This window comes from Cebus imitator, unplaced genomic scaffold, assembly GCF_001604975.1.
Source record: "Cebus imitator isolate Cc_AM_T3 unplaced genomic scaffold, Cebus_imitator-1.0 Scaffold36, whole genome shotgun sequence".
Lineage (NCBI taxonomy): Eukaryota > Metazoa > Chordata > Mammalia > Primates > Cebidae > Cebus > Cebus imitator.
The window spans coordinates 2340522-2360797 of NW_016107351.1; the positions used below are offsets into that span (position 1 = coordinate 2340522).

The 20276-nt window shown below is 55.2% G+C and overlaps 1 protein-coding gene across 1 annotated transcript in view; it reads right to left on the reverse strand.

Annotated features, from left to right (window-relative positions):
• RPTOR (regulatory associated protein of MTOR complex 1) overlaps nucleotides 1-20276 on the reverse strand; it is a 405759-nt gene that overhangs the window by 37223 nt on the left and 348260 nt on the right. Inside the window, exons 21-22 of the mRNA XM_037737259.1 lie at nucleotides 13635-13753; nucleotides 733-836 (exon numbers count right to left, since the gene is read on the reverse strand). Coding sequence (XP_037593187.1) covers nucleotides 733-836; nucleotides 13635-13753 — 223 coding nt within the window. The remainder of the gene's footprint in view (nucleotides 1-732; nucleotides 837-13634; nucleotides 13754-20276) is intronic.

Consider the following 20276-nt stretch of genomic DNA (forward strand, 5'->3'; position numbering starts at 1 on the left):
GGAGATCTAGATCCTCTTACAAACTCTGACTCGGAGATCTAGATCCTGTTACGGACTCTGACCCAGAGATCTAGAGCCCCTTATGGACTCTGACCTGGAGATCTAGATCCTCTTAATGGATCCTGACTGTGAGATCTAGATCCTCTTAACAGACACTGACTCGGATTAATGGACACTGACCCGGAGATCTAGACCCTCTTACGGACTCTTGACTCGAAGATCTGGATCCTCTTATGGACTCTGAGCCAGAGATCTAGAGCCTCTTAATGGATCCTGACTCAGAGATCTAGATCCTCTTAACAGACACTGACCCGGAGATCTAGATCCTCTTACGGACTCTGACTTGAAGATCTAGATCCTCTTACAGACTCTGAGCCGGAGATCTAGAGCCTCTTAATGGATCCTGACTCTGAGATCTAGATCCTCTTACATTCTAACTTGCAGGTCTAGATGCCCTCTTATGGACTCTGAAAGGCCACAGACAGCAGGCTTAGTTCAACTTTTGCTGCGACCATGTGCAAAGGAAGGGTTCCTCAAGATGGGGAAGAGCTCACGCCAGGGCTCTGATCAAGCAGGTGTGGGGTGTGTGGGGAAGGAGTGGGAAAGAACGCACGTTAGGGAGGGAGGAGGGGATGAAGCAAGCCAGGGCGGGGAGGAGGAGGCTCAGGGAGAGCCTAGCCCGTGGGACCCCAGCCACCACTACAGACCACAGGCTGTGCGGGTGGCACTTACCCCGCCTGGTGGATGTGCACGCCCTTGTTGGTGGGGCTGGCGGGGGCCGACTGCGTGAGGGAGGAGGTGTCCAGGATGCGCTGCGGCCGGGTGTTCACGGTAGCCTAGAGGCAAAGGCATGGGGCGTGAAGGTCAGATCGGACATGCTCCATGGAGGCCGTCATACAAAGTGAGGCTGACGGCTGCATGGAGCTGCTTCCGAGCTGCAGAAGAGGCCTTTGGCTGAGGAGCTGCCAACACCAATGGAAGGCCTCAGCTGGATTTCCCCCAAATGCAACCCTGGAGCTCAAGTGACATTCTTTCCTTTTCCAGGACTGGCACCTGGTGGGCAAGCCTGGCATGGCTGTGTGGACCAGGGCACCTGGGGAGGAAGTTCTGCCCAAGGCTCCTGAGGGGGTCAGGGCCTGAAGCCTCTGAGGACAGTGGCCCACCTTCCTCACCTTCCCTGCTGGGGGGCGACTCCCAGGCAGCCTTGGCGTCCTCCCCCTCGCCTGAGGCCGGGCCTCTGCACCGCTCCGGCTTTGAGTCCAATTCCCTCAACACCTCAGCTCTCGGGTCAGAAGCTGTGAGTTGAGGCCTGGGGAGGAATCTGCCATCCATGCTCTTTCCAGAGCCGGGTGGCAGTGGTGTTCCTGGAGGGTAAGGGACCTGGCTGGTGAGCACGGGGTGGAAAACTGCTAGCAGCCCGAGGCCCCCCGTGTTCCTCAGGAGGCCACGGAAGCCGCCCAGGGCACAGGAGAGTCAGGGAATGATGGCGGGGGCTCGGGTTCTCTCCCATGGCAGAAGGGCTCTGCCGCCTGGGCTGTGATGGGGCCTGGAACTCAAGACTGCCCTGAACACCCTCCTGCTGAGGGGCTGCGGTGGTCCTTCCTCCTGGGCGTGTACGGGTAGTGCTGGGCACGCTGCACTGACCAGACACCTTCATCTCCAGGACAGATGTGGCCACAATCTGCCCTGGGGAGAGGGCGCTGGCGGGGGAGGGGACGGTTGCTCCCAGGAGTTGGCACTGGCAGGGGGAGGGGCAGCTGCTCCTGGCAGGTGGGAAGCAGGGTGGTGCACAGCTGGCAGAGCCTAGCGGGCAGCACGAGGCTCCAAACAACCCCTTCAATGCAGCCGTCTACGGATGAAGCTGAGACCCTGGGCTCTGTGAGCCTCCAGCCACAGACACCTGCAGGACTTGAAATTCTACCATGGAAAAAGCTTTGTGCCAGTTTGAGCCTGGCACAAACGGAGGAAGTGGTTTTGCTTTGATTTTGAAATAGGGTTTTCTGTGGATCTGGAGACCAGCTGTCGGCAAGCCAGAGCGTGCACTGCTCGTCTGCCGACAGGACCTCACGATGGCCTGGGTGCTCCGGGGCTGCTTTGTTCTGAGCGCAATGCGCAGTGTGGGGCCGCAGGTCCTGCTGGGTTCTGGACCCCAGAGGTTGTGTGTGTTCAGAAGGGGCCTGATGGTGCCGGGACAACCTCCTCTGTGTCAGGAGGACAGGGCCAGCTGCTCCATGCAGGCGTCCACTGATGCTGCGGGCACAAGCCATTCCCTGAATGCCGGCCCATCCCGGCTGCGCTCCAGCCAGCCAGAACCCCATCCTGCAGGCTTGCACCCACACGGGGCCCTGCACTGCCTCACAGCTTTTAATCAGTCACTTAGAAATTAGGAACCTTGTACCTGCAATTCAGCCAACAGAAAACCAAGGGAAGCAAAACCACCCTAAAGACTTCACGCAGGTGTCACTGGCATTTCCACATTGCTCCTCCCTTCAAAACGCAAAGAAAGAGCAAGGAAATGGAACCACAACTAGTCTTTAAACAATGTTCCTATTTTTTAAATGACAAGAGTAATACATGCTCTTTCTGAGCTTGTTTTGATATTAAACTATTCGGCTTGCCCTAGGCACACACAACCACCCCACAAAACCTGAGAGACATATGATCCCTTCAAAAGTCTAAAAAGAGAAAAGAAACTTTTCCACTCTAAACTTAACATGCGCCTTCTCAGAATGTCTGGAAAAACAGTGGGAGGTGACGGGGAAGACAGAAACTTCTGGAGTTGAAATGGAGCCTTCAGCAAAACCCACACACGCTCAGATGCTCACGAGCACTGCTGGGCTGGGGCTGGTGACTCAGGAGCCCCCAGGCGTCCTGCTCAGCTGCCCAGGGTCTGTGCAGCACCCACCCCTGCCACCCTGCACGGAAGTACCCACGGGAGACTGTGGCTCCTGACGAACCCTCTGTTCTGCCCACCCTTCTGGGAAGGGAACTGATCCAGCCTGTGGCATGAATTCACGCAGCCCCTGGGGTAAGATGAGACCTGCTCTCACATGGCTGCTGTCACAGAACTGACTTTCCCCCACTGCTGGAACTCCCGTGAGAGATGGGCGCACTCCTGGCTCAGGAGATGCTCTCGGATTGGTGCAGAGACCACAGGGCGTGGCTGGGGGGGGAGCGTCCTCTAGCCGCCCACTTCCTAATTGTTCAACAAACATCTATCAGCGTTGACTGTGCTGGGTGGGGGTCGAGGCTCTGGAAGTGAGCGGCACGTCCCTCAGGGAGGTGACCTGCTGACCGGCCTGCCTGTGGTGCGGTGTGAGGATGGGGAGCTCAGTAAGCAGGTGCTGCGGGGTGTGGCTGGGGCGGGGGCAGAGGAGGACCAGGGCGGGTCCTTTCTGCATGGCCCCCGCCATCATCTGAGAGAGCGCAGCACTAGGAAGGGTGAACGCAGAAGGCATGGCGCTGGCAGAGGCCGGGTTTGGAGATGCGCGCCGGAGGGTGAGTGCGGCCTCAGTGGGCCCTGGCCTGCCTCCAGGACACAGTGCCCTTCTCAGCATGTACACCCCCGGGACCCCGGCTCACTCGCAGCCTACGGAAGTCAAGGGTGTGCAAACACTCCCTCTATGGGGTCTGATTCCAGAGAGGACAGCAGCTGTGAGAGGGTCAAGGTCCCAGCTACAAGACAAGCCAACCTGCAGCAGTGACAAATACACCTTTGCTCACGGTCGAATTCTCAGACAGTCTCTGCATAAACACTCTTTGAAGATGGAGCCGTGGGTGTCTCCTACCCATCCCTGCCTCTGCGCAGCTCGGGGAGCGGGGACTGGAATGAGACCCACGTTCCGGGGGCGCCACCTCACAAGGACACGGGATGTCTGATCCAACGCAGATAAAAATACCGTACATTTCAGAGACTTGGACAGTGAATTTTCCCACTGGATCTTGACACAGCCAGGGCTGAGGATGCCAGCATCAGCTGCTGGCTGCTCTATCTTGGGAGGAAGCGGAGTATTTAAGAAATGTTCCTGTTAATTTTATATCGCGGATCTGGATTCATGTGTGAGAAACTCTTAAAAAGGGATTCCCAGAGGATTATCCAGCGGCACTTTTGGTCTAAGAATAACGCAGAGACTGCCGGCTGCTTGGCTGAGGAGAAGAAACACCTGTAAAAGCGTGTGCTGCTATTTCTCAAAGTCATGTTTCCGCAAACTGCATTTCCTAGATAAATCATACAAACTTTTCTTTCGGAAAAGTCAGTCCTAGGTGTTATTCCGTTAAAGCAACGTGGTGACTCCAACCAGCTGCCCATTAGTTACAAACCAAGCCTGAAGGAAGTGTCACCTGGGGTCGCGGTGCTCTCGGTCCTGGGTGCTGCAGAAGAGAACTCCCCGTCGGGGGAGGCTGAGGTGTCTCAGTCCACCAGCCCCCTCCCTCCTCAGACCTGGGTGCATGGGAAGGTTCTGGAGGTTCTCCTGGAGCTGCCGTGGCCCCTTTCCCACAGAGGATGGCGAGATGGCCAAGGAGCTGACGGTGACGCAGACGCGAATGCTGGCAATGCAGGTCACTGGACGAAGCCCTCTGCACAGGCCCGGCACAGGGACGGGGGATGGGGCTCTGTACTTCTTACAACGGCCCTGGCGGCGTGGGGGGTCATACACTGATCCCAGTTTTATAGATGGGAAAATGCAAGCTGAGAGGCACGAAGTCACTGGCTGAAAGCTAGCAAAGCTAGAACAGGAGCTCAGGGCAAAGCTGGTGCCATCCCTGCCTGAAGGAGCCCCAGGCCCCAAGAGCCACCCTAGTGCCTTGTGGCTATGAACCCCCGTGAGGGTGCCTGTGGGGGCAGCCACTGCCTGGAGCTTCACAGTAGAGTCTGAGAGAACACATTCCCAGCTGCTGCCCCAGAGCATGGAGTCTGCACCTCTGGGGTGGAACAGGGCTATCCAGGGGCGCTTCTGCTCCAGCTGGGCAGGGGCCCACGGGCTGGCGTCGGGCAGCATGGCTCCAAGGCAGGGCCACGTCTCATTCTGTAGCTCCGCTAGTCCAGGCTGACACTGCCCTCGCTCCCCCAGGTCTACAGTGAAGGGGATGAGCATGCTCATGAAGCGCTTTCAGGCCGAAGGCGCGACGTGTATGCCAGGCTGCTCACGCTCATTGGTGCTGCTGGCATGCCACATTCCTGGGGCAGCTCTTCCCACAGTTCTGAGCGTTCTTCCTTTGGGTGGAGGTGTGGGAACTGAGAAGACAGGTGAGGCGAACACTTGCTGAGGATGCAGAGGGCGTGCATGCCCCTGAGAGGCGGCTGGACACTTCCAGGCAGCAGGGCCACCTCTGAAACCAGGCAGGGGTGGGATGGGTAGTGCGGCCTTCAGGGGTCGGAGGTTGAGCTCACGATTCCGAGGGGCCCTGAGTTAGGAGAGAGCCCGATGGCTTCAGAGAGGTATGGTTCCGGAGGGAGGGGTGACGGCAACAACAGTGAGCCATCTGTCTCAGTTAAGGAAGTACTGTGTGATGAGATGAAAAAGCAATCAGAGTATCTATATGCATATCGGCGAGGTCACTGGAAGAGAAATTTCAGAGGTAAAGGGAATTTCAGCAATTGCAGAACTACTTTGGTCTACAGGCTAATTGTAAACATGCTGAATTAAGAAGTCCTTACGATTCAGGCAGTTTGAGAGAACAGAGAATAGACAGGCTCTCTGGGTTCTAAGAGATGCTGTCAAGTAGGAGGAGAGAAAATTCTGGCATGACAATGTGATTTTAAAAGAAACCTACCCATGGCCGAGTGCAGTGGCTCATGCCTGTAATCCCAGCACCTTGGGAGGCTGAGGCAGGTGGATCACTTGAGGTCAGGAGTTCGAGACTAGCCTGGCCAACATAGTGAAACCCCATTTCTACTAAAAATCCAAAAACTAGCCGGGTATGGTGGCAGGTGCCTGTAATCCCAGCTACTCAGGAGGCTGAGGCAGAAAAATTGCTTGAACCCAGGAGATGGAGGTTGCAGTGAGCCAAGACTGCACCATTGCACTCCAGCATGGGTCACAGAGTGAAAATCTGTCTCAAAAAACAAAACAAAACAAAAAAAAAACCCTATCTAAAAGTAACTCACGCTACAAAAGCATGCAGCCAGGCATCAGGCTTAGGATGTTCTGTGCTTTTGAATAAGTGTTCCTGGGTATTTCCATTTTTCTTTTCTTTATATTTTCTCTTTATTTTTTTTGAGACGGAGTCTTGCCCAGGCTGGAGTGCAGTGGTGCAATTTCAGCTCACTGCAACCTCCACCTACCGGGTTCCAGTGATTCTTGTGCCTCAGCTTCCTGAGCAGCTGGGACTACAGGAGTGCATCACCACACCCAGCTAGTTTCTGTATTTTCAGTAGAGACTGTTGGGCAGGCTGGTCTTGAACTCCTGGCCTCAAGTGATCTGCCTGCTTCAGGCCCCCAAAGTCCTGGGATTACAGGTGTGAGCGACCACACCTAGCCGATCTTTATTTTCTTTATCAGTCATGAATGTCATGGGATCCTTGGGGTGTCACTTCACCAGCCAGAAACTCCTGTGGCTGGTGGTCCCTTTGCCCAAGTTTTTACTTCGACCCGCTGTCTTCTTCCACCCCTTCGGCCTGGCAGGCTGCGCTTGGCTCATGCTACTGGCCTGAATCGCACACCTGGCAAAGGCAAGCCAGGCAGAGCAGTGAGCGGTGTAAGAGTGTGGGGCCGATGCACTGTGCACAGACACATGCTGGCTGCAGCGGGGTGGGCAGCTCCAGGCATGGCATGGGTGTCAGCTCCCTGCAAGGCTGTGGCTGGACCCAGTGTACCATAAGCAGCTTCCACAGCTGGCACTGGGGAATGCAGTGGCACCTGGAAGCTTGGAGACGCCAGGAACTACCGAGCCCCAGAGAGGGAGCTCCTAGGTCTGGGTTCCCTGACGGGCTGCAGCTCTTCTCTCCTTGTCATCTGCAATGTGGCAAGCAAGGGGCATGTTTCAGCCCTGTTTTTGTTATAGATCTTGTAGCTCTGCCATTTGGCAGGTACCAAGTTCTTGTCCTGCGTCCAGGAAGAATGAGGTACATAGACAAATGGAGGGTGAGCAAGGTGAAGAGAAGCTTTATTGAGCAACAGAACAGCTCAGAGGAGATCCACAGTCAGTAGCTCCTCTCCACAGGGAGTTTATCCTGATGAGCAGTGGGTAGCTCCTCTCCACCGGCAGGTTGTCCTGACGAATGTTCAGCTCTCTGCAGAGAAGAGACCCTGGAGTGGGTAGCTCCTCTCCACAGGCAGGTCATCCATCATCTCCTCGAGTCTGGCTGAGTCCAGGGTTTTTATGGCTTCACAAGGGAGGAAGTGTGTGCTGACAGGTTCGTGGGCAGCCATGGGTGGGCTTGGAAAAAGCACCATGAGTTCCCATTTTGGTCCATCAGCCCAGCCCCCAGGCTTCAGGCCATCCCTGGCTTGAAGGTGGCCCTTCACTGGGGACCTGCCCCTTCCTGTCTGCCTCCGGCCATCATCCATGGCGCCCAGGCTGATTGTGCTGAGGAGCACCTGCAGGCCAGTGCCAAACTGGCCTCAGTCCCCATGCTTGGCCTTCCTCCTATGCTCATTGGTGCCCAAAGTCTGGAGGAGGCTGAGGCAGCAGGCAGCTGGCATGTCGGCACTGCCCCGAACGTGTGCACAGCCAGCAGGTTTTGACAGTATCTCAGCCTCAACTTTTCTTCAAGATTGAAGTGGGTATCAGGAGCAGGGAGAGGTTGGGCAGCAGGAGCAGGCACTTCTAAGCCTGTGGGAGTAGGGTGCTTCCTGGGCCCCTGAGAGCACAGAGATGCCTGGTCTGGAGTCATGGCTAGGTGGCTGCAGCTCTGCCTGGGAGGGTGGGGTTCCTGCCTGCTCCCGGCCCCCAAGAGCACAGAGATGCCTGGGTCCAGGCCTGGGGCTGGGTGGCTGCAGCTGCACCTGCGGAGCATGAGGCTCCCGCCCTGCCAGCTTGGAAGGGGGTGGGGATTCCCCCTGTTCCTGGCTCCTGGTAGCTGCACGGAGCACGTGGCCCTGCCTGTGCCTCCCCAGCTGTAGCTGGCATCATGGCAGCAGCCACTCCAAGATAAGCTGCCATTGGCAGCAATCTGACCTTTCGTTAAGTGCACTAATTTCTCATCTCTGCCTGCATGCATGAGTCCTGCAATGGAGGCAGCGGCCAGCGTGCACATGCATGCGCGCGCACACACACACACACACGTGCGCGCACACACACACACACACACACACACTCTTCACAGCTTCAAAAGGCTGCAGTGGTACTTCTAGGTGAGTCTGTACATTTACGCTCACACGTTTTCTTATAAATAACATAAGCAGTGATCATGAGCATGTATGCCCTGACAGGTAACCATCTGTGGCTTGAAGGTTCTTGCTTGGTGTTGTCCTAAAACCACTGAGGCGAGGGCTGCTGGGGCCACCGGCAGCCTCCTGAGGGGCGAAAGTCTCTTCTTTCTACTTCTACGTAGTCTGAAATTTTCCTTTAAAAAAAACTAAAAGCAGCCCAGGTGCGGTGGCGCATGCCTGTAATCCTGGCATTCTGAGAGGGCAATGCGGGTGAATCACTTGAGCTTAGGAGTCTGAGACCAGCCTAGGCAATATAATGAAACCCCATCTCTACAAAAAATACAAAAATTAGCTAAGCGTGGTGCACGCCTGTAGTCCCAGCTACTTGGGAGGCTGAGGTGGGAGGACTGCTTTAGCCTAGGAGGTCGAGGCTGCAGTAAGCCATGACTGGACCCCTGAACTCCAGCCTGGGTGACAGAGCAAGACCCCGTCTCAAAAACAACAAAAACCCCAAAACCAAACCAAGGGAAAAGAAAACTAACAGCAAAATAAAAACCCCAAGCCCATGGAATGAAAACAAAAATGCATCATAAATACATGAAATTAGAGCAGAGCTCCGGAGCTGTGTGGGTTCTCCCATACAGAGCTTGTGGCAACGTCTGTATTTGAATATAGAATTCTATGGGGCATACCAGAGTAATAAGGCTGTTTTAGACTCTGATGAACAAAAATTTGGCTTCAGAGTTAAATATCTAAAATAGGCTCGTTTCTCTGTAAAATGAAATATAATCCCTTCAGTTCCTAGAGCAGGAAAACAAGGCATTTCTTGAAATTAAAATGAAGACAAGAAAGATTTATGCTTCCAAATGCTTTAGTAGCAATGTTTACTCTTAAACCCACACACACGTACGTACACTCAGACACACTCAGACATGCGCGTGCGTACACACACACACACACACACACACACACACGCTGCCTTGTGCTATGCATAGCGAGGTCTCTAGCTGATGCCTTTTCTTGACTTTGCTCTCCACCCCTCTGGCTGTGGTGTGTCTGCTGGAGTGATGGCCAGGTGCCTTGGGGTCTGTGTGCCATTCTAGAACAGCAAAGCAGGCACAGAAAGCAAACGCCACTTTTATGGGGGTTCCCGGGGCTCGATCAGATAGCACAACAAGGCCCTGCATTCGAGTTGCTATACCCTAACATGAAAGGTACACGCAAGATGCCTAACTGCCTTACCGCGGGTGGCGGGGGGGCCGGCCGTCCGGCCAGGCTATGTGCCACACAATCCAAAAGGGCCCGGGTTACGGAGGCTGTGCTAGGATGTGTGTGGCAGAGCAGAGAGCAGAGGCTCCTGTGCTGTGCACACTCGAGAGCTTCCTAGGAGGAGCCGTTTATCAGCTGGAGGTCACGCCCACAGGAATGCACGTAACAGTCCTTATATTTCAAGATTAAACACTGGGATTATGGTTTAAAATAATTCAGGCTAATTTTTTAGTAAGGCTAAACACACAAAAGCCACTGAAGAATAAACTTGAATAGGTTGAATACCGATTTAATCATGACCAAAACGCCCAAGAAGCTAAACTAATTGGGGAAAAGGATCAAGGCTCCTAAAGAGCACTGGCTCCACGTGAGCAGTCAGGACAGAGCAAGGGGGCCACGGCCACAGAGTCCTGTGTCTCCAAGAGAAGAGAAGAGGCCCCCAGACACCCCTGTGTGAGAGAGCTGCCGGCAGGGACGGTGAGCCGTCAACCTCTACTTTCTATACCAATTCCAAAAACTTAAACCACTTACTACTGTTCATAAAAAGCTTTTACAATTATTTGAGTGAAAATGACTATTTGAAACCCAACCTTGAAATTTTAAACTAAAAATGGTAGAGGCTATTTAGAGTCTGAAAGGGCAGTGGTAAGTGGCGAGAACTGATTTTCCCTGACCCGCAGCAGGCAGATGCGGCAATCTCAGTGCCAGTCCCCCCAGAGCCTCAGCTCATCGGAGGCGCCTCAGAACCCGCTGCTCGGCTTGGCGGCTCCGTGGGTTCTTCCGGGGTGCTCGTGCAGTCTAAGGCTTTCTTTTCTTCCTTATTTTCTTCCTATTACTTTATTATCTCCCCTTCTTGGTCACAAAAATGTTTGTTACGTAGACCATAATATGTAACAAACACATATTTTAAACATTTTTAAAAAGACAGGGTCTCACTCTGCCACCCAGGCTGAAGTGCAGTGGCACAATCCCAGCTCACTGCTGCCTTGAGCTCCTGGGCTGAAGGGATCCTCCAGCCTCATCCTCCTGGGTAGCGGCGACCACAGGTGCCTGCCACCACGCCTGGCTAGCTTGTTACTATTTTGTAGAGATGGGGTTTCCCTGTGTTTCCCAGGCTGGCCTTGAAACACGCGGGCTCCAGCCACCCCCTTGCCTCGGCCTCCGGAAGTGCTGGGATTGCGGGTGTGAGCCACTGCACTCAGCCTAAGTTCCATTTTTGTATTTATCCTATTCTTAGCTTAAAAGCAAAGGATTATACATTTTCTTAGTTTTCCTACGACATAAGGAAGACGTTAACTTAATTGACTGGCTAGTTTCAATAGGCCAGTGACACAAAAAAGGAACTTGACGGGACTGAACATCGCCAGGTGCCTGTGCAGCTGGCCACAGCACGCGGTGACGAAGGGAGTGGCAGGGAGCCTGCCGTGAGGACGCAGTGGTGCAGGAGGCAGCTGGGATCCGCTGTGGAGAGGGGAGGCCAGGGCCTAATCAAACAACCTGGATCTTTCCAAGTTGGTCAATAGGCTACCTGTGACTATTACCTGTGATACTACAAAGAACAGGCCAGGTGAGGTGACTCAGGCCTGTAAACCCAGCACTTTGGGAGGCCGAGGCAGGCAGATCACTAGGTCAAGAGATCGAGACCATCCTGGCCAACATGGTAAAACCCTGTCTCTACTAAAAATATAAAAATTAGCTGGGCGTGGTGGCATATGCCTGTCATCCCAGCTACTCAGGAAGGTGAGGCAGGAGAGTCACTTGAACCTGGGAGGTGGAGGTGGCTGTGAGCCGAGATTGTGCCACTGCACTCCAGCCTGGTGACCAAGCAATACTCCGTCTCAAAAAAAAAAAAAAAAAAAGAACTGAAGATGCAGCTTCTGCAGACAGTAAGGTGATTTCTGTCGGAGTAGGATATAACTAGACCGGCAGGAAGTAACTTAGTTGAAGGACCCAAAAGCCATGCAAGTGCAGTAGCAGCAGGAGATGAGGAGCTGCAGGCTCCGTGCCAGCCGGGACCTGGGAGGCCGCGGCAAATGAGAGGGGGGCTTGACAGTTCATTTGGAAGAAGTGACGGACGAGGATGGAGAGCTGTGGTTCCTCAGCCCTGCAGCCCCTGGCAGCGTGAGACCCAAGCCAACTGCGGCACTGGGGCGGGGTCCGACGAAGATAGAGAAGGCCGCGGGACGGCAAGAGTGACCTTTCCCTGCGCTCTGCCTGCAGCTTCTCTGCAGGCTTTCGAAATTTTATCAAAAAGTTACAAAAAAATCTAAGTGCTATAATGAGTGACTTAATTCCACGCGTATCATCTCATCCAACATCCATAAGCAACTAGAACACCAGAAAAAATACCGCAAACACTTGTTTTCAGACGCTGGGTGCTGGGTATCGTGGGCCTGGGATCCCCAAGAGAAGGGAAATAAACAGCAGGCCCCGAAAACGGCTTGCAAGCGGTTTCAGGCAGGCCCAGGCTGCAGTGTAGAGAAGCTTTCAGTGAACCGGAGACAGAGACCAGGGCTCCGGGGAGGCTGCGGTGCTGAGAGCCTGCAGGGCAGAGTACTGGAGAGGCGAAAGCTTCCAAGGTCTGCAGGGCCCTGGGGTCTTTGACTAAGTATTTACCTGCTCTTGGGTAGAGTGACGACCCATGAGGCAGAGAGAAACCAGCAGGAAGGCAGTAGGCCAAATGCTCAGAGCTCCAAAAAGGACTGAGGGCCGCGCGCGGTGGCTCACGCCTGTAATCCCAGCACTTTGGGAGGCCGAGGCGGGTGGATCACAAGGTCAAGAGATCGAGACCATCCTGGTCAACATGGTGAAACCCCGTCTCTACTAAAAATACAAAAAATCAGCTGGGCATGGTGGCATGTGCCTGTAATCCCAGCTACTCAGGAGGCTGAGGCAGGAGAATTGCCTGAACCCAGGAGGCGGAGGTTGCGATGAGCCAAGATCGCGCCATTGCACTCCAGCCTGGGTAACAAGAGCGAAACTCCGTCTCAAAGAAAAAGAAAAAAAAGGACTGAGAAGAGTTTACAGTCCCCGAAGAGAAAAGACTAAAATCAATGACCTCTGCTTCTACCTTAAGAAGCTAGGAGAAGAAGAGCAAATTAAACTCAAAGTAAGTAGAAGAAAGCAAGCTTTATCAATGAAAACATCAATCAATAAAACGGAAAACAGACAGACAACAGAGAAAAACCAATGATGCCAAAGGCTGGTTCTTTGAAAAGTTCCCTTTAGCTAGAATGGCCATGAACAAGAAACCTTAGCCAGAAGGGTTCTGAATGAGTGAAAAATTACTGCTATCAGACACGGAAGGAAAGTCTGGGTGTGGTGGCTCACGCCTGGAATCCCAGCACTTCAGGAGGCCAAGGTGGGAGGATCACTCGAACTGAGGTGTTAGAGACCAGCTTGGGGAACATATTGAGACCCTGTCTCTATAAAACATTTAAAAATTAGGTGGGTGTGGTGGTGTATACCTGTATTCCCAGCTACTTGGGAGGCTGAGGTGGGAGGACTGCTTGAGCCCAGGAGTTGGAGGCCACAGTGAGCTGTGATCAGGTCACTGGATTCTAGTCTGGACAGAGTGAGATTCTGTCTTAAAAAAAAACAAAACACAGGCACGGTGGCTCACGCTTGTAATCCTAGCACTTTGGAAGGCCGAGGCAGGAGGATCCTTTGAGCCCAGGAGTTTAAGACCAGCCTGGGCAACAAAGGGAGACCCTGTCTCTTATAAATAAATAAGTAAAGAAAGAAAGGAAATGGAAGAAAGGCGAGCACTGTAGCTCACCCCGACAGTACGAGGCTCCCGAAAAATAATGGCAATCCTCACCTGATTCCCTCGACAAGGAGAGTTAACTCCAGCACCCTGCCCACAGGGGGGCTGCACACAGAGTCTGGCGTGTGCTGTACATCTCTCCAGGTTCAAGATGTTTGCTGACGCTCATTTGTTTATTCTCTAAACCGTGGTGTGGACCTGGGCACGCCTGGGGTTCCTCACGTGAATACCGGTGACGGAGCGCCAGAAGCATGGGCGCGGCGGTGAGCGCGCCCGGCACATACCTTGTAAGCGATGCTGTTGAGCACCTTCATGGCCAGGTCCGAGACCTCGGGATAGGGGTCGGCAGCCAGGTGCAGCAGGACTCTCCAGATCTGAGTGTAAACGCTGTTAAAGGAGACGCCTAGAAGAGAGAAACGGGGGACGTTTTAGTAGAAACAGCTGCCGATGGGGCATCGAAGGCGGCTTCGTTTCCTGAAAACTTAACGCTGGTATCAGAATTGTCGCTTTAAAGCGTGGAGGTTACAGGAAGCCGCCGTTTTGTTATTTCGGCAACGGGTCCCAAGATTCAAGAATCCTGGCTGATCACTGGGCTTGGTCACACGAGTTCATCTTCTGAGGCTGAACCTTTCTAAAAGGAAAACTGGGCTGGGAAGGGTATAACTTTCCTTGAAATGTCTCAGCTGATCAGAGGGCATGACTGTACCCCTGGAGGAGTGTCTGATCAGGGAGGGGCATCTGCTCTCAAGATTTCCAGAAGCCTCCGTGGTCCACAGGTAGTGGTGCATGCAGCATGGAGTCTGCGCTGCCCCACGTTCAGCACATGCTGCTGTGCACTGTGACCCGGAGAGCTCTTCCTCCCCACCTACACGTGCTGGCCCTGCTCTGAGATGCTGGGACTTCATGAAAGGTTGATGTGCCTCTCGATGTCCCTAAGCTTCCCCCAACTCATTCAACACTTGATGCAAGGTCCTGTGCTCCATGCTCGGATACAAAGAAAGACAAGGCAGGACCCAGCCGGGACCCGGACTCATTGATAAATAACAACGGTGAGTCGTGGGCCTCGGGGGAAGGGCTGAGGATCCCTGGGTGCCGCTGCTTGGTCCTACCTAATTCCTCAGCAATCCTACAGACAGGTGTCGCCGCAGCGTCACCGAAGAAGGTGAGACCCAGAGGATGAAGGATGTGAACGTACACCTGTCAGACCTTTGAGCCACACCACATCCACGACGCTGCGCGGCCTGAGGGAGACTCAGGAAGGCACCAGATTGACTCCTGTCTGCAGAGGGCTGGGCACATGGAAGAGGCACAAAGGAGGGGAAGGAGGCTCATTCTCTGGGCAAGAGAGGGGTGGAGTGAGGGTGGGGAGCACACACAAGATCTAAGACACTGAGAAACAGGATGTGGAGGTGATGGGGATGTGGAGCCTCAGGGGACACTCGATGGAAGCCTGCAGAAGCAAATCAGAGATTGCGGGGTGGGGGCCGTGAGTGCTTGGAATCCAGAAGGGAGGGGCAGGCACTGGGCCATGTGGGTGCCCGGTGCAGTTAGCACTGGCTGAGACCAGGGAGGAGGCTGACGGAGCAGGGGTCGCAGAACCCAGAGAGGCTGAGAGGGGAAGCAGCAATCCTGGTAGGGTCAGCAGGTCCAGCAAAGGCTGGGCTCATAAGAGGCGCTGAGCATGGAGGGCAGAGTGGGGCCAGGTCGCGCCTCCCTTGTGTGCGGGCGCCAGGAGCACCAGTTACCTACCAGGCTTTGTCCTGGGGGCGGAGGCAGACAGGGCCCTGCCCTTGGCGCTAGGAGTTGAAGGGGTAACTATCCACATAGAACCCCATCTTCTTTATTTTGGGGGAAGCCAGACAATTTGCTGAGAAGCAAGTGCTTGTTCATAGAGGTTCAAAGGATTTGGGCTGTGGCGTGATTCCAGGCCCCCGGAATGTTTGTGGAAGAGCTTAGGCATCGGAAGCCAGCTGAGGACCCGTGTCACTGCAGGAACACAGCTGCGCATGCGGAATGACATGGTCAAGTCCACAGAGATGGAGGCAGGGTGCGAAAGGTAACGGGGTGCGTGGTTCCAGATGCCTGCGACCGCTGGCTCACCTCCACCTACGGCCTCCGCTCCGTGAGCCCAAGACGGGCTCTACTTCAGCTCCATGTATGGCGGCCGGTGTCCCCCCGGCTGTGCACCCCCACCGTGAGTGCAGAGGTCAGGGAAGGAGGCCCCACGAGGAGAGCATGCTGCAGTGAGTGAGTGTCTCCAGGATGGAGCCATGTGGAATTGAGAGCTTCGCTGCCATCCAGGATGTCACGCTCTGCTGCTGCGCTGCCCGCACTGGCGTGAATCGTGAGAGGCTGGGGGCTCTTCCGGGAGCTGACATGTCCCACCCCACAGGGCAACGTTACATCCTTCAAGCGAAGGAAGCATTCTTCCAGGAACACCCTCCCCGAGGGCCTTGCCCATGCACACATGGGCCTGGCAGCCCAGGAGGCAGTGGGGACGTCCTGGGAGCCTTGGGCCCAAGCACACTTGGACTTCGGTGCCACGGCGCCGCAGATGCGCCTTCTGCTCAGCCGTGGCCTGTGCCGCTTGCAGTGGCACAGAACCGAAGCCTCCCAGCTCTCAGAGTGCACAGCTCTGGAACAGCCGTGTGGATTCACAGGCAAGTCCCAGAAGCACAAAATCGGTCCAGACTCTGTGGAAACTCCGTAAACTCTCCGTCTCTTCTGCAGCGGACGCTGGCTCCTGGGAACTGCTCTGTGCCACACAAGGATGTCGGCGATGGCTGCGTCTTCACTTTTTTAAAGAGTGGGCGGGCGGGCTAGGAGATCTGACTTTGAACTCGCCCCCCCCAACAAGCCCTGGTGAGGAGGAGATGTGGCCTCACTGGTGAAGAGGCTCGCTGCCGCCTGGCTCCACAGCACCCCCACCATGAATGGGAGGATGGCCCCGTAAGATGCCTGCTCATGGCCACCCGGCTAAGACCCACCCCCCTTGATTATTCTGGGGTCCTGGGCTCTCCACAGCTGAGTGAGACATTGAAGCAGCTCCCCGTGAGGCTCAGCTGTCAGGTGAAGGGGCTGTGAGGGGACAGCCGCCATATATGAGAACCTTCCTCTCAAGACCTGGGGGCAGGGATGGCCCCTGCAAACAGGGTACCGGGAAGCCCGGAACCCAGGGCTGGTGTGGCAGGAGGCTCCCTGCTCCCGGCGGCCCAGACAGGGTGCACAGAGGGTGCAAGCTGACAGCTGCTCGGGCCTCCCCCACGATGTGGGGGCCACAGATGCAGGCACTGGGGGCCTAGGTCAGGGTTTCACAGGACCCTCTAGGAAAGGATGCTGCCACTCTGCGGGGCACTGCACGGAGCGGGGCTGAGACATATTAGCTGCTACTGTCATCTAAGTTTTAAAAATGGATTTGTATTTGGTTGGCCCTGCAGGGAGGGGCGAGATGTATTAGCTGCCACTGAGGTTTAATTTTTAAAAGCTGATTTTTATTAAGTTGGCCCTCTCCATCCACGGTTCAACCAACCACAGATTGAAAATACTCGAAAACAAAACAAAAAGTAATGAAAATAATAGAACGTGACAGCTGTTTACACACCATCTGCGCTGTATTTAGCATTATAAGGAATCTAGCGGTGATTCAAGCACGGTGGGGGACATGTGGGGGACACATAATGTCATGCCTTTCCTGGCAGGACTGAAAGGCGTGGGCCCTGGGTCCTTGGGGTCCTGGAGTCCCCCACATGTACCGAGGGACGACGCTACTGTTGTCACCTTGCAGATTTTGTCTTTAAATATTAAAGTCAAAATATGGTTTGTGACTCCACGGGAAAAAGATGTGATTTCTGCCGGTGTGTTTTGGCGACAGCGGGTGTCGAGTATGCACTAGTAGAAAGCGTTCGGCTGTGGTTGCAGGGTCGAGTCTATTTCACATCTTTCCTTGTGTTGGTCACAGTCTTCTCTCAGGCTCTGTTATGTCGAATGTCCTGCTTTAGAATCTGCCGGTCCCCAAAACAGACCATACAGAGCTTCCCACGAGATCCAAGTCCACCGGGAAGGAGGCAGGGCCGCCCGGGTCCTGCCTGCAGGGAGTCGGGGCTGAGCTTAGAAAGGGCCCTCGCTGGTACTCACGGAACTCCCCGTGAGTGCAGAGAACCTACTTTCCTGTCTAGACTACAGCAATAAAACATCTGAATGAATGTTTTTTCCAGTTATTTTTCAGAACAATGGCCACAACCTTCCAAACAGCATACAAGCCAAGGAAATCTACTCAGAGCTCTGTGGCCGACTGAATCCCAGAAGCTTCCAGTCCGGCGGAGCAGCTCGGAGAAGACAGAGTGTTTCTGCAGGCGACAGCTGCCAGCCGCCGCTCCACGGCTGGGGGGTCGGCACAGCAGGCTGCGTCTTCGGATGTGCTCACCAGGTCTGTGGGGGCCAAGACCCTCTGCCGTCCTGGGGAACCAGTGCTCCAGGCCGAGGGCTTCTGCAGCGGCCTGTTTCTTGTGACCCCTCCTGTCCCTGGGTGCCCAAGGGTGACTTCTGTCCCCTTGGGGCTGCACCCACGACTCTGTGTGACATTTAGGAGAATCACGCTGACCAGCCGCTCTGCCTTCCCCTCCTCCTGGGCCGGCCAGAGCCGTGGACCCTGCAGCTGTCCACGGGGGAGCAGCACCTCCAGGGCCAGGCGGGCAGCGCGTCCCCTTCGTCTCCCCAGCATGTTCCTCAATGCCCCTGGAGACAAACCTCATAATGACCTCTCACTGACGTTTGCTCTAAAAACATAATTAATCTTGTAGCACTGGAAAACGGTGTTGTTCATTTTCTCACGCTGTCTTCCAACGAGAACGAATCAAATTCCTGGGTCGTGATGCCTTCCTCTCAGGACGCGCGCAGTTCCTTCAGCCACAACCGTGCTTAACTTTCTTCTGGTTGAGCGAGCACCAGTCTCTTTTTCTGCAAAGGCAGAAACCAACACCTTCTCTACCCGAAACCCAGAGCTCAAGGCCCGGCCAGAACTCACTCCTGGGGTCTCCAGAGCTGTGTGCAGGGCTCGTGAAGGACTCTTCCAGCTTCTGGATGCCTCGGAAAAAAGCAAGGAAGCTGGAGTTGTAGGTACTCAAGAGGGTGAGGTGGGAGGTTTGCTCGAGCCCAGGGGTTTGAGGCCAGCCTGGGCAACATAGTGAGACCCCGTCTCTAAGAAACACTAAAAAAACCCCAAAAAACGAAGGGAGAGCAGTTGCTATGGCCTGTCCTGTGAACACCACCGAAGCGGCAGTGCAGCCGGCCGCAGTGTGTGTGGTTACCTCCAAGACGCCTGGGCAGGCCTGGGGTGCAGGGGCTGCCACTGTTTTGTGGGTATCCCAGGGTCTGGGCAGTGCCCTCGTTTCTGGGCTCGGGTATCTGGGCTCCTCTCTCCTCCAAGGGCAGTCGTTCTGGCTCTGATTCTGCATGAAGCGGAGGGTCAGGACCTGACACCAGCTCTCCCGGAGTCCCGGGTTCAGGTGTGGAGAGCATGGGCGGCCTGTGTGGCCCTCAGCGCCTCCTCTTGGTGAGCAGGGAGAGAGGGCGGTGCTTCCCGAGGCTGCGGCAGGGCCAGCTCAGCGCTCCGCAGGGCTGTGCTCCTTTCCCGCCACCCCCTTTGCTTGTCCATCTTGGATCCATTTCTATGGTAACACATTTTCAAAACCATCAATGATGTCACTGTATTGAGCACAGTCGTGAAAACTGGTCCGTCTAGCCCAGGCCTCTGATCTGCGTCCCCACCAGCGCTCTGGGGATGAGACTGATTTTGGGAAGAGCACTCTCAGGCCACCAGAGTCCCGACCACGATTAACTCCCGCCTTGCCTCTCTGAACGTGTGTGCCTGGACTCTGGCTGCGATGCGCCTTTAGGGAGGAAGGCGGGTGGAGCATATAGCAGCGTGGTCCCCCATGGGACTGCACTCTAGCTGGAGCCGGGGCTGCATGGACGAGCGTCGGGGTGATGTGAGGCAGGGCCACATGGGTGGGTGTCTGGGGGTGAGCAGGGCACCTCAGGCTGAGTCCCGGGACGTGTGGATGCGGGCCACAGACCCTCTGCAGCAGTCCTTCCATCCTGAGCAGCTCCACAGCCACCCGTGGGCATCAGGATCGCAGGTAAGTGCAGAGGGCACACACACGGGCTGAGGCCCGGGACAGGTGAGGCCCGTGTCACATGCCCACACGTTAGCAAGATACGACTTTATGGGACTGTGGTGGTGACAATGGTGGCATCATGCTTTGATGCGTGGGGTCACATGGGGATCCTCGGAGGCAGGAGGAGCACGGAGCCTCCCAGTAAGACTGCCCTGCTCTGAGCTGCATGGATGGCAGAGGAGCCAGGCCGTGGCCAGCCAGGCGCGCTGCGAGCACAGTGGAGCGGCTACTGCTGAGATGGGGGTGGGGGGCTGAGGGAAGGCTCTGAATGTCAGGCCACAGTTCGGCCTCTACAGGAAATGAGGTTTTAATGAACGCTTCACCTGAGGGTAGTGAGGAGCTGGTGTGTAAGAGACCTGCCCAGCTGCAGTCTGCAGAGAGCAAGACCCAGGGCAATGAGACCTGGTGGGGTGGGCGCTGTAAACAGGAGGGATTGATTTAGAGGCTTCCTGGGGATGTCAGGCCAGACGAAGGGCTGAGTGAGAAACAAGCCGGATAGAAACATCAAAGAAGATTCTAGAACCTGAGGCAGTGCTGAGCCTGGGCTCCCATTTAGTCTCACAAACACTTATCCTGCCCCCACCAGGGGCCAGGCTCTGCAGGGAGAACCTGGGTTTCATCAGTGATGGAAAGAAGGCACAGTACCAGCCAAGTGGCTTCACTGGCACAGGGGAGATGGGAAACACGTGACTGAGGGCGAGACAGTGCAAGCACTCTGGGGAAGGCAGAGGAGGGAGGGCGCTGGGGACG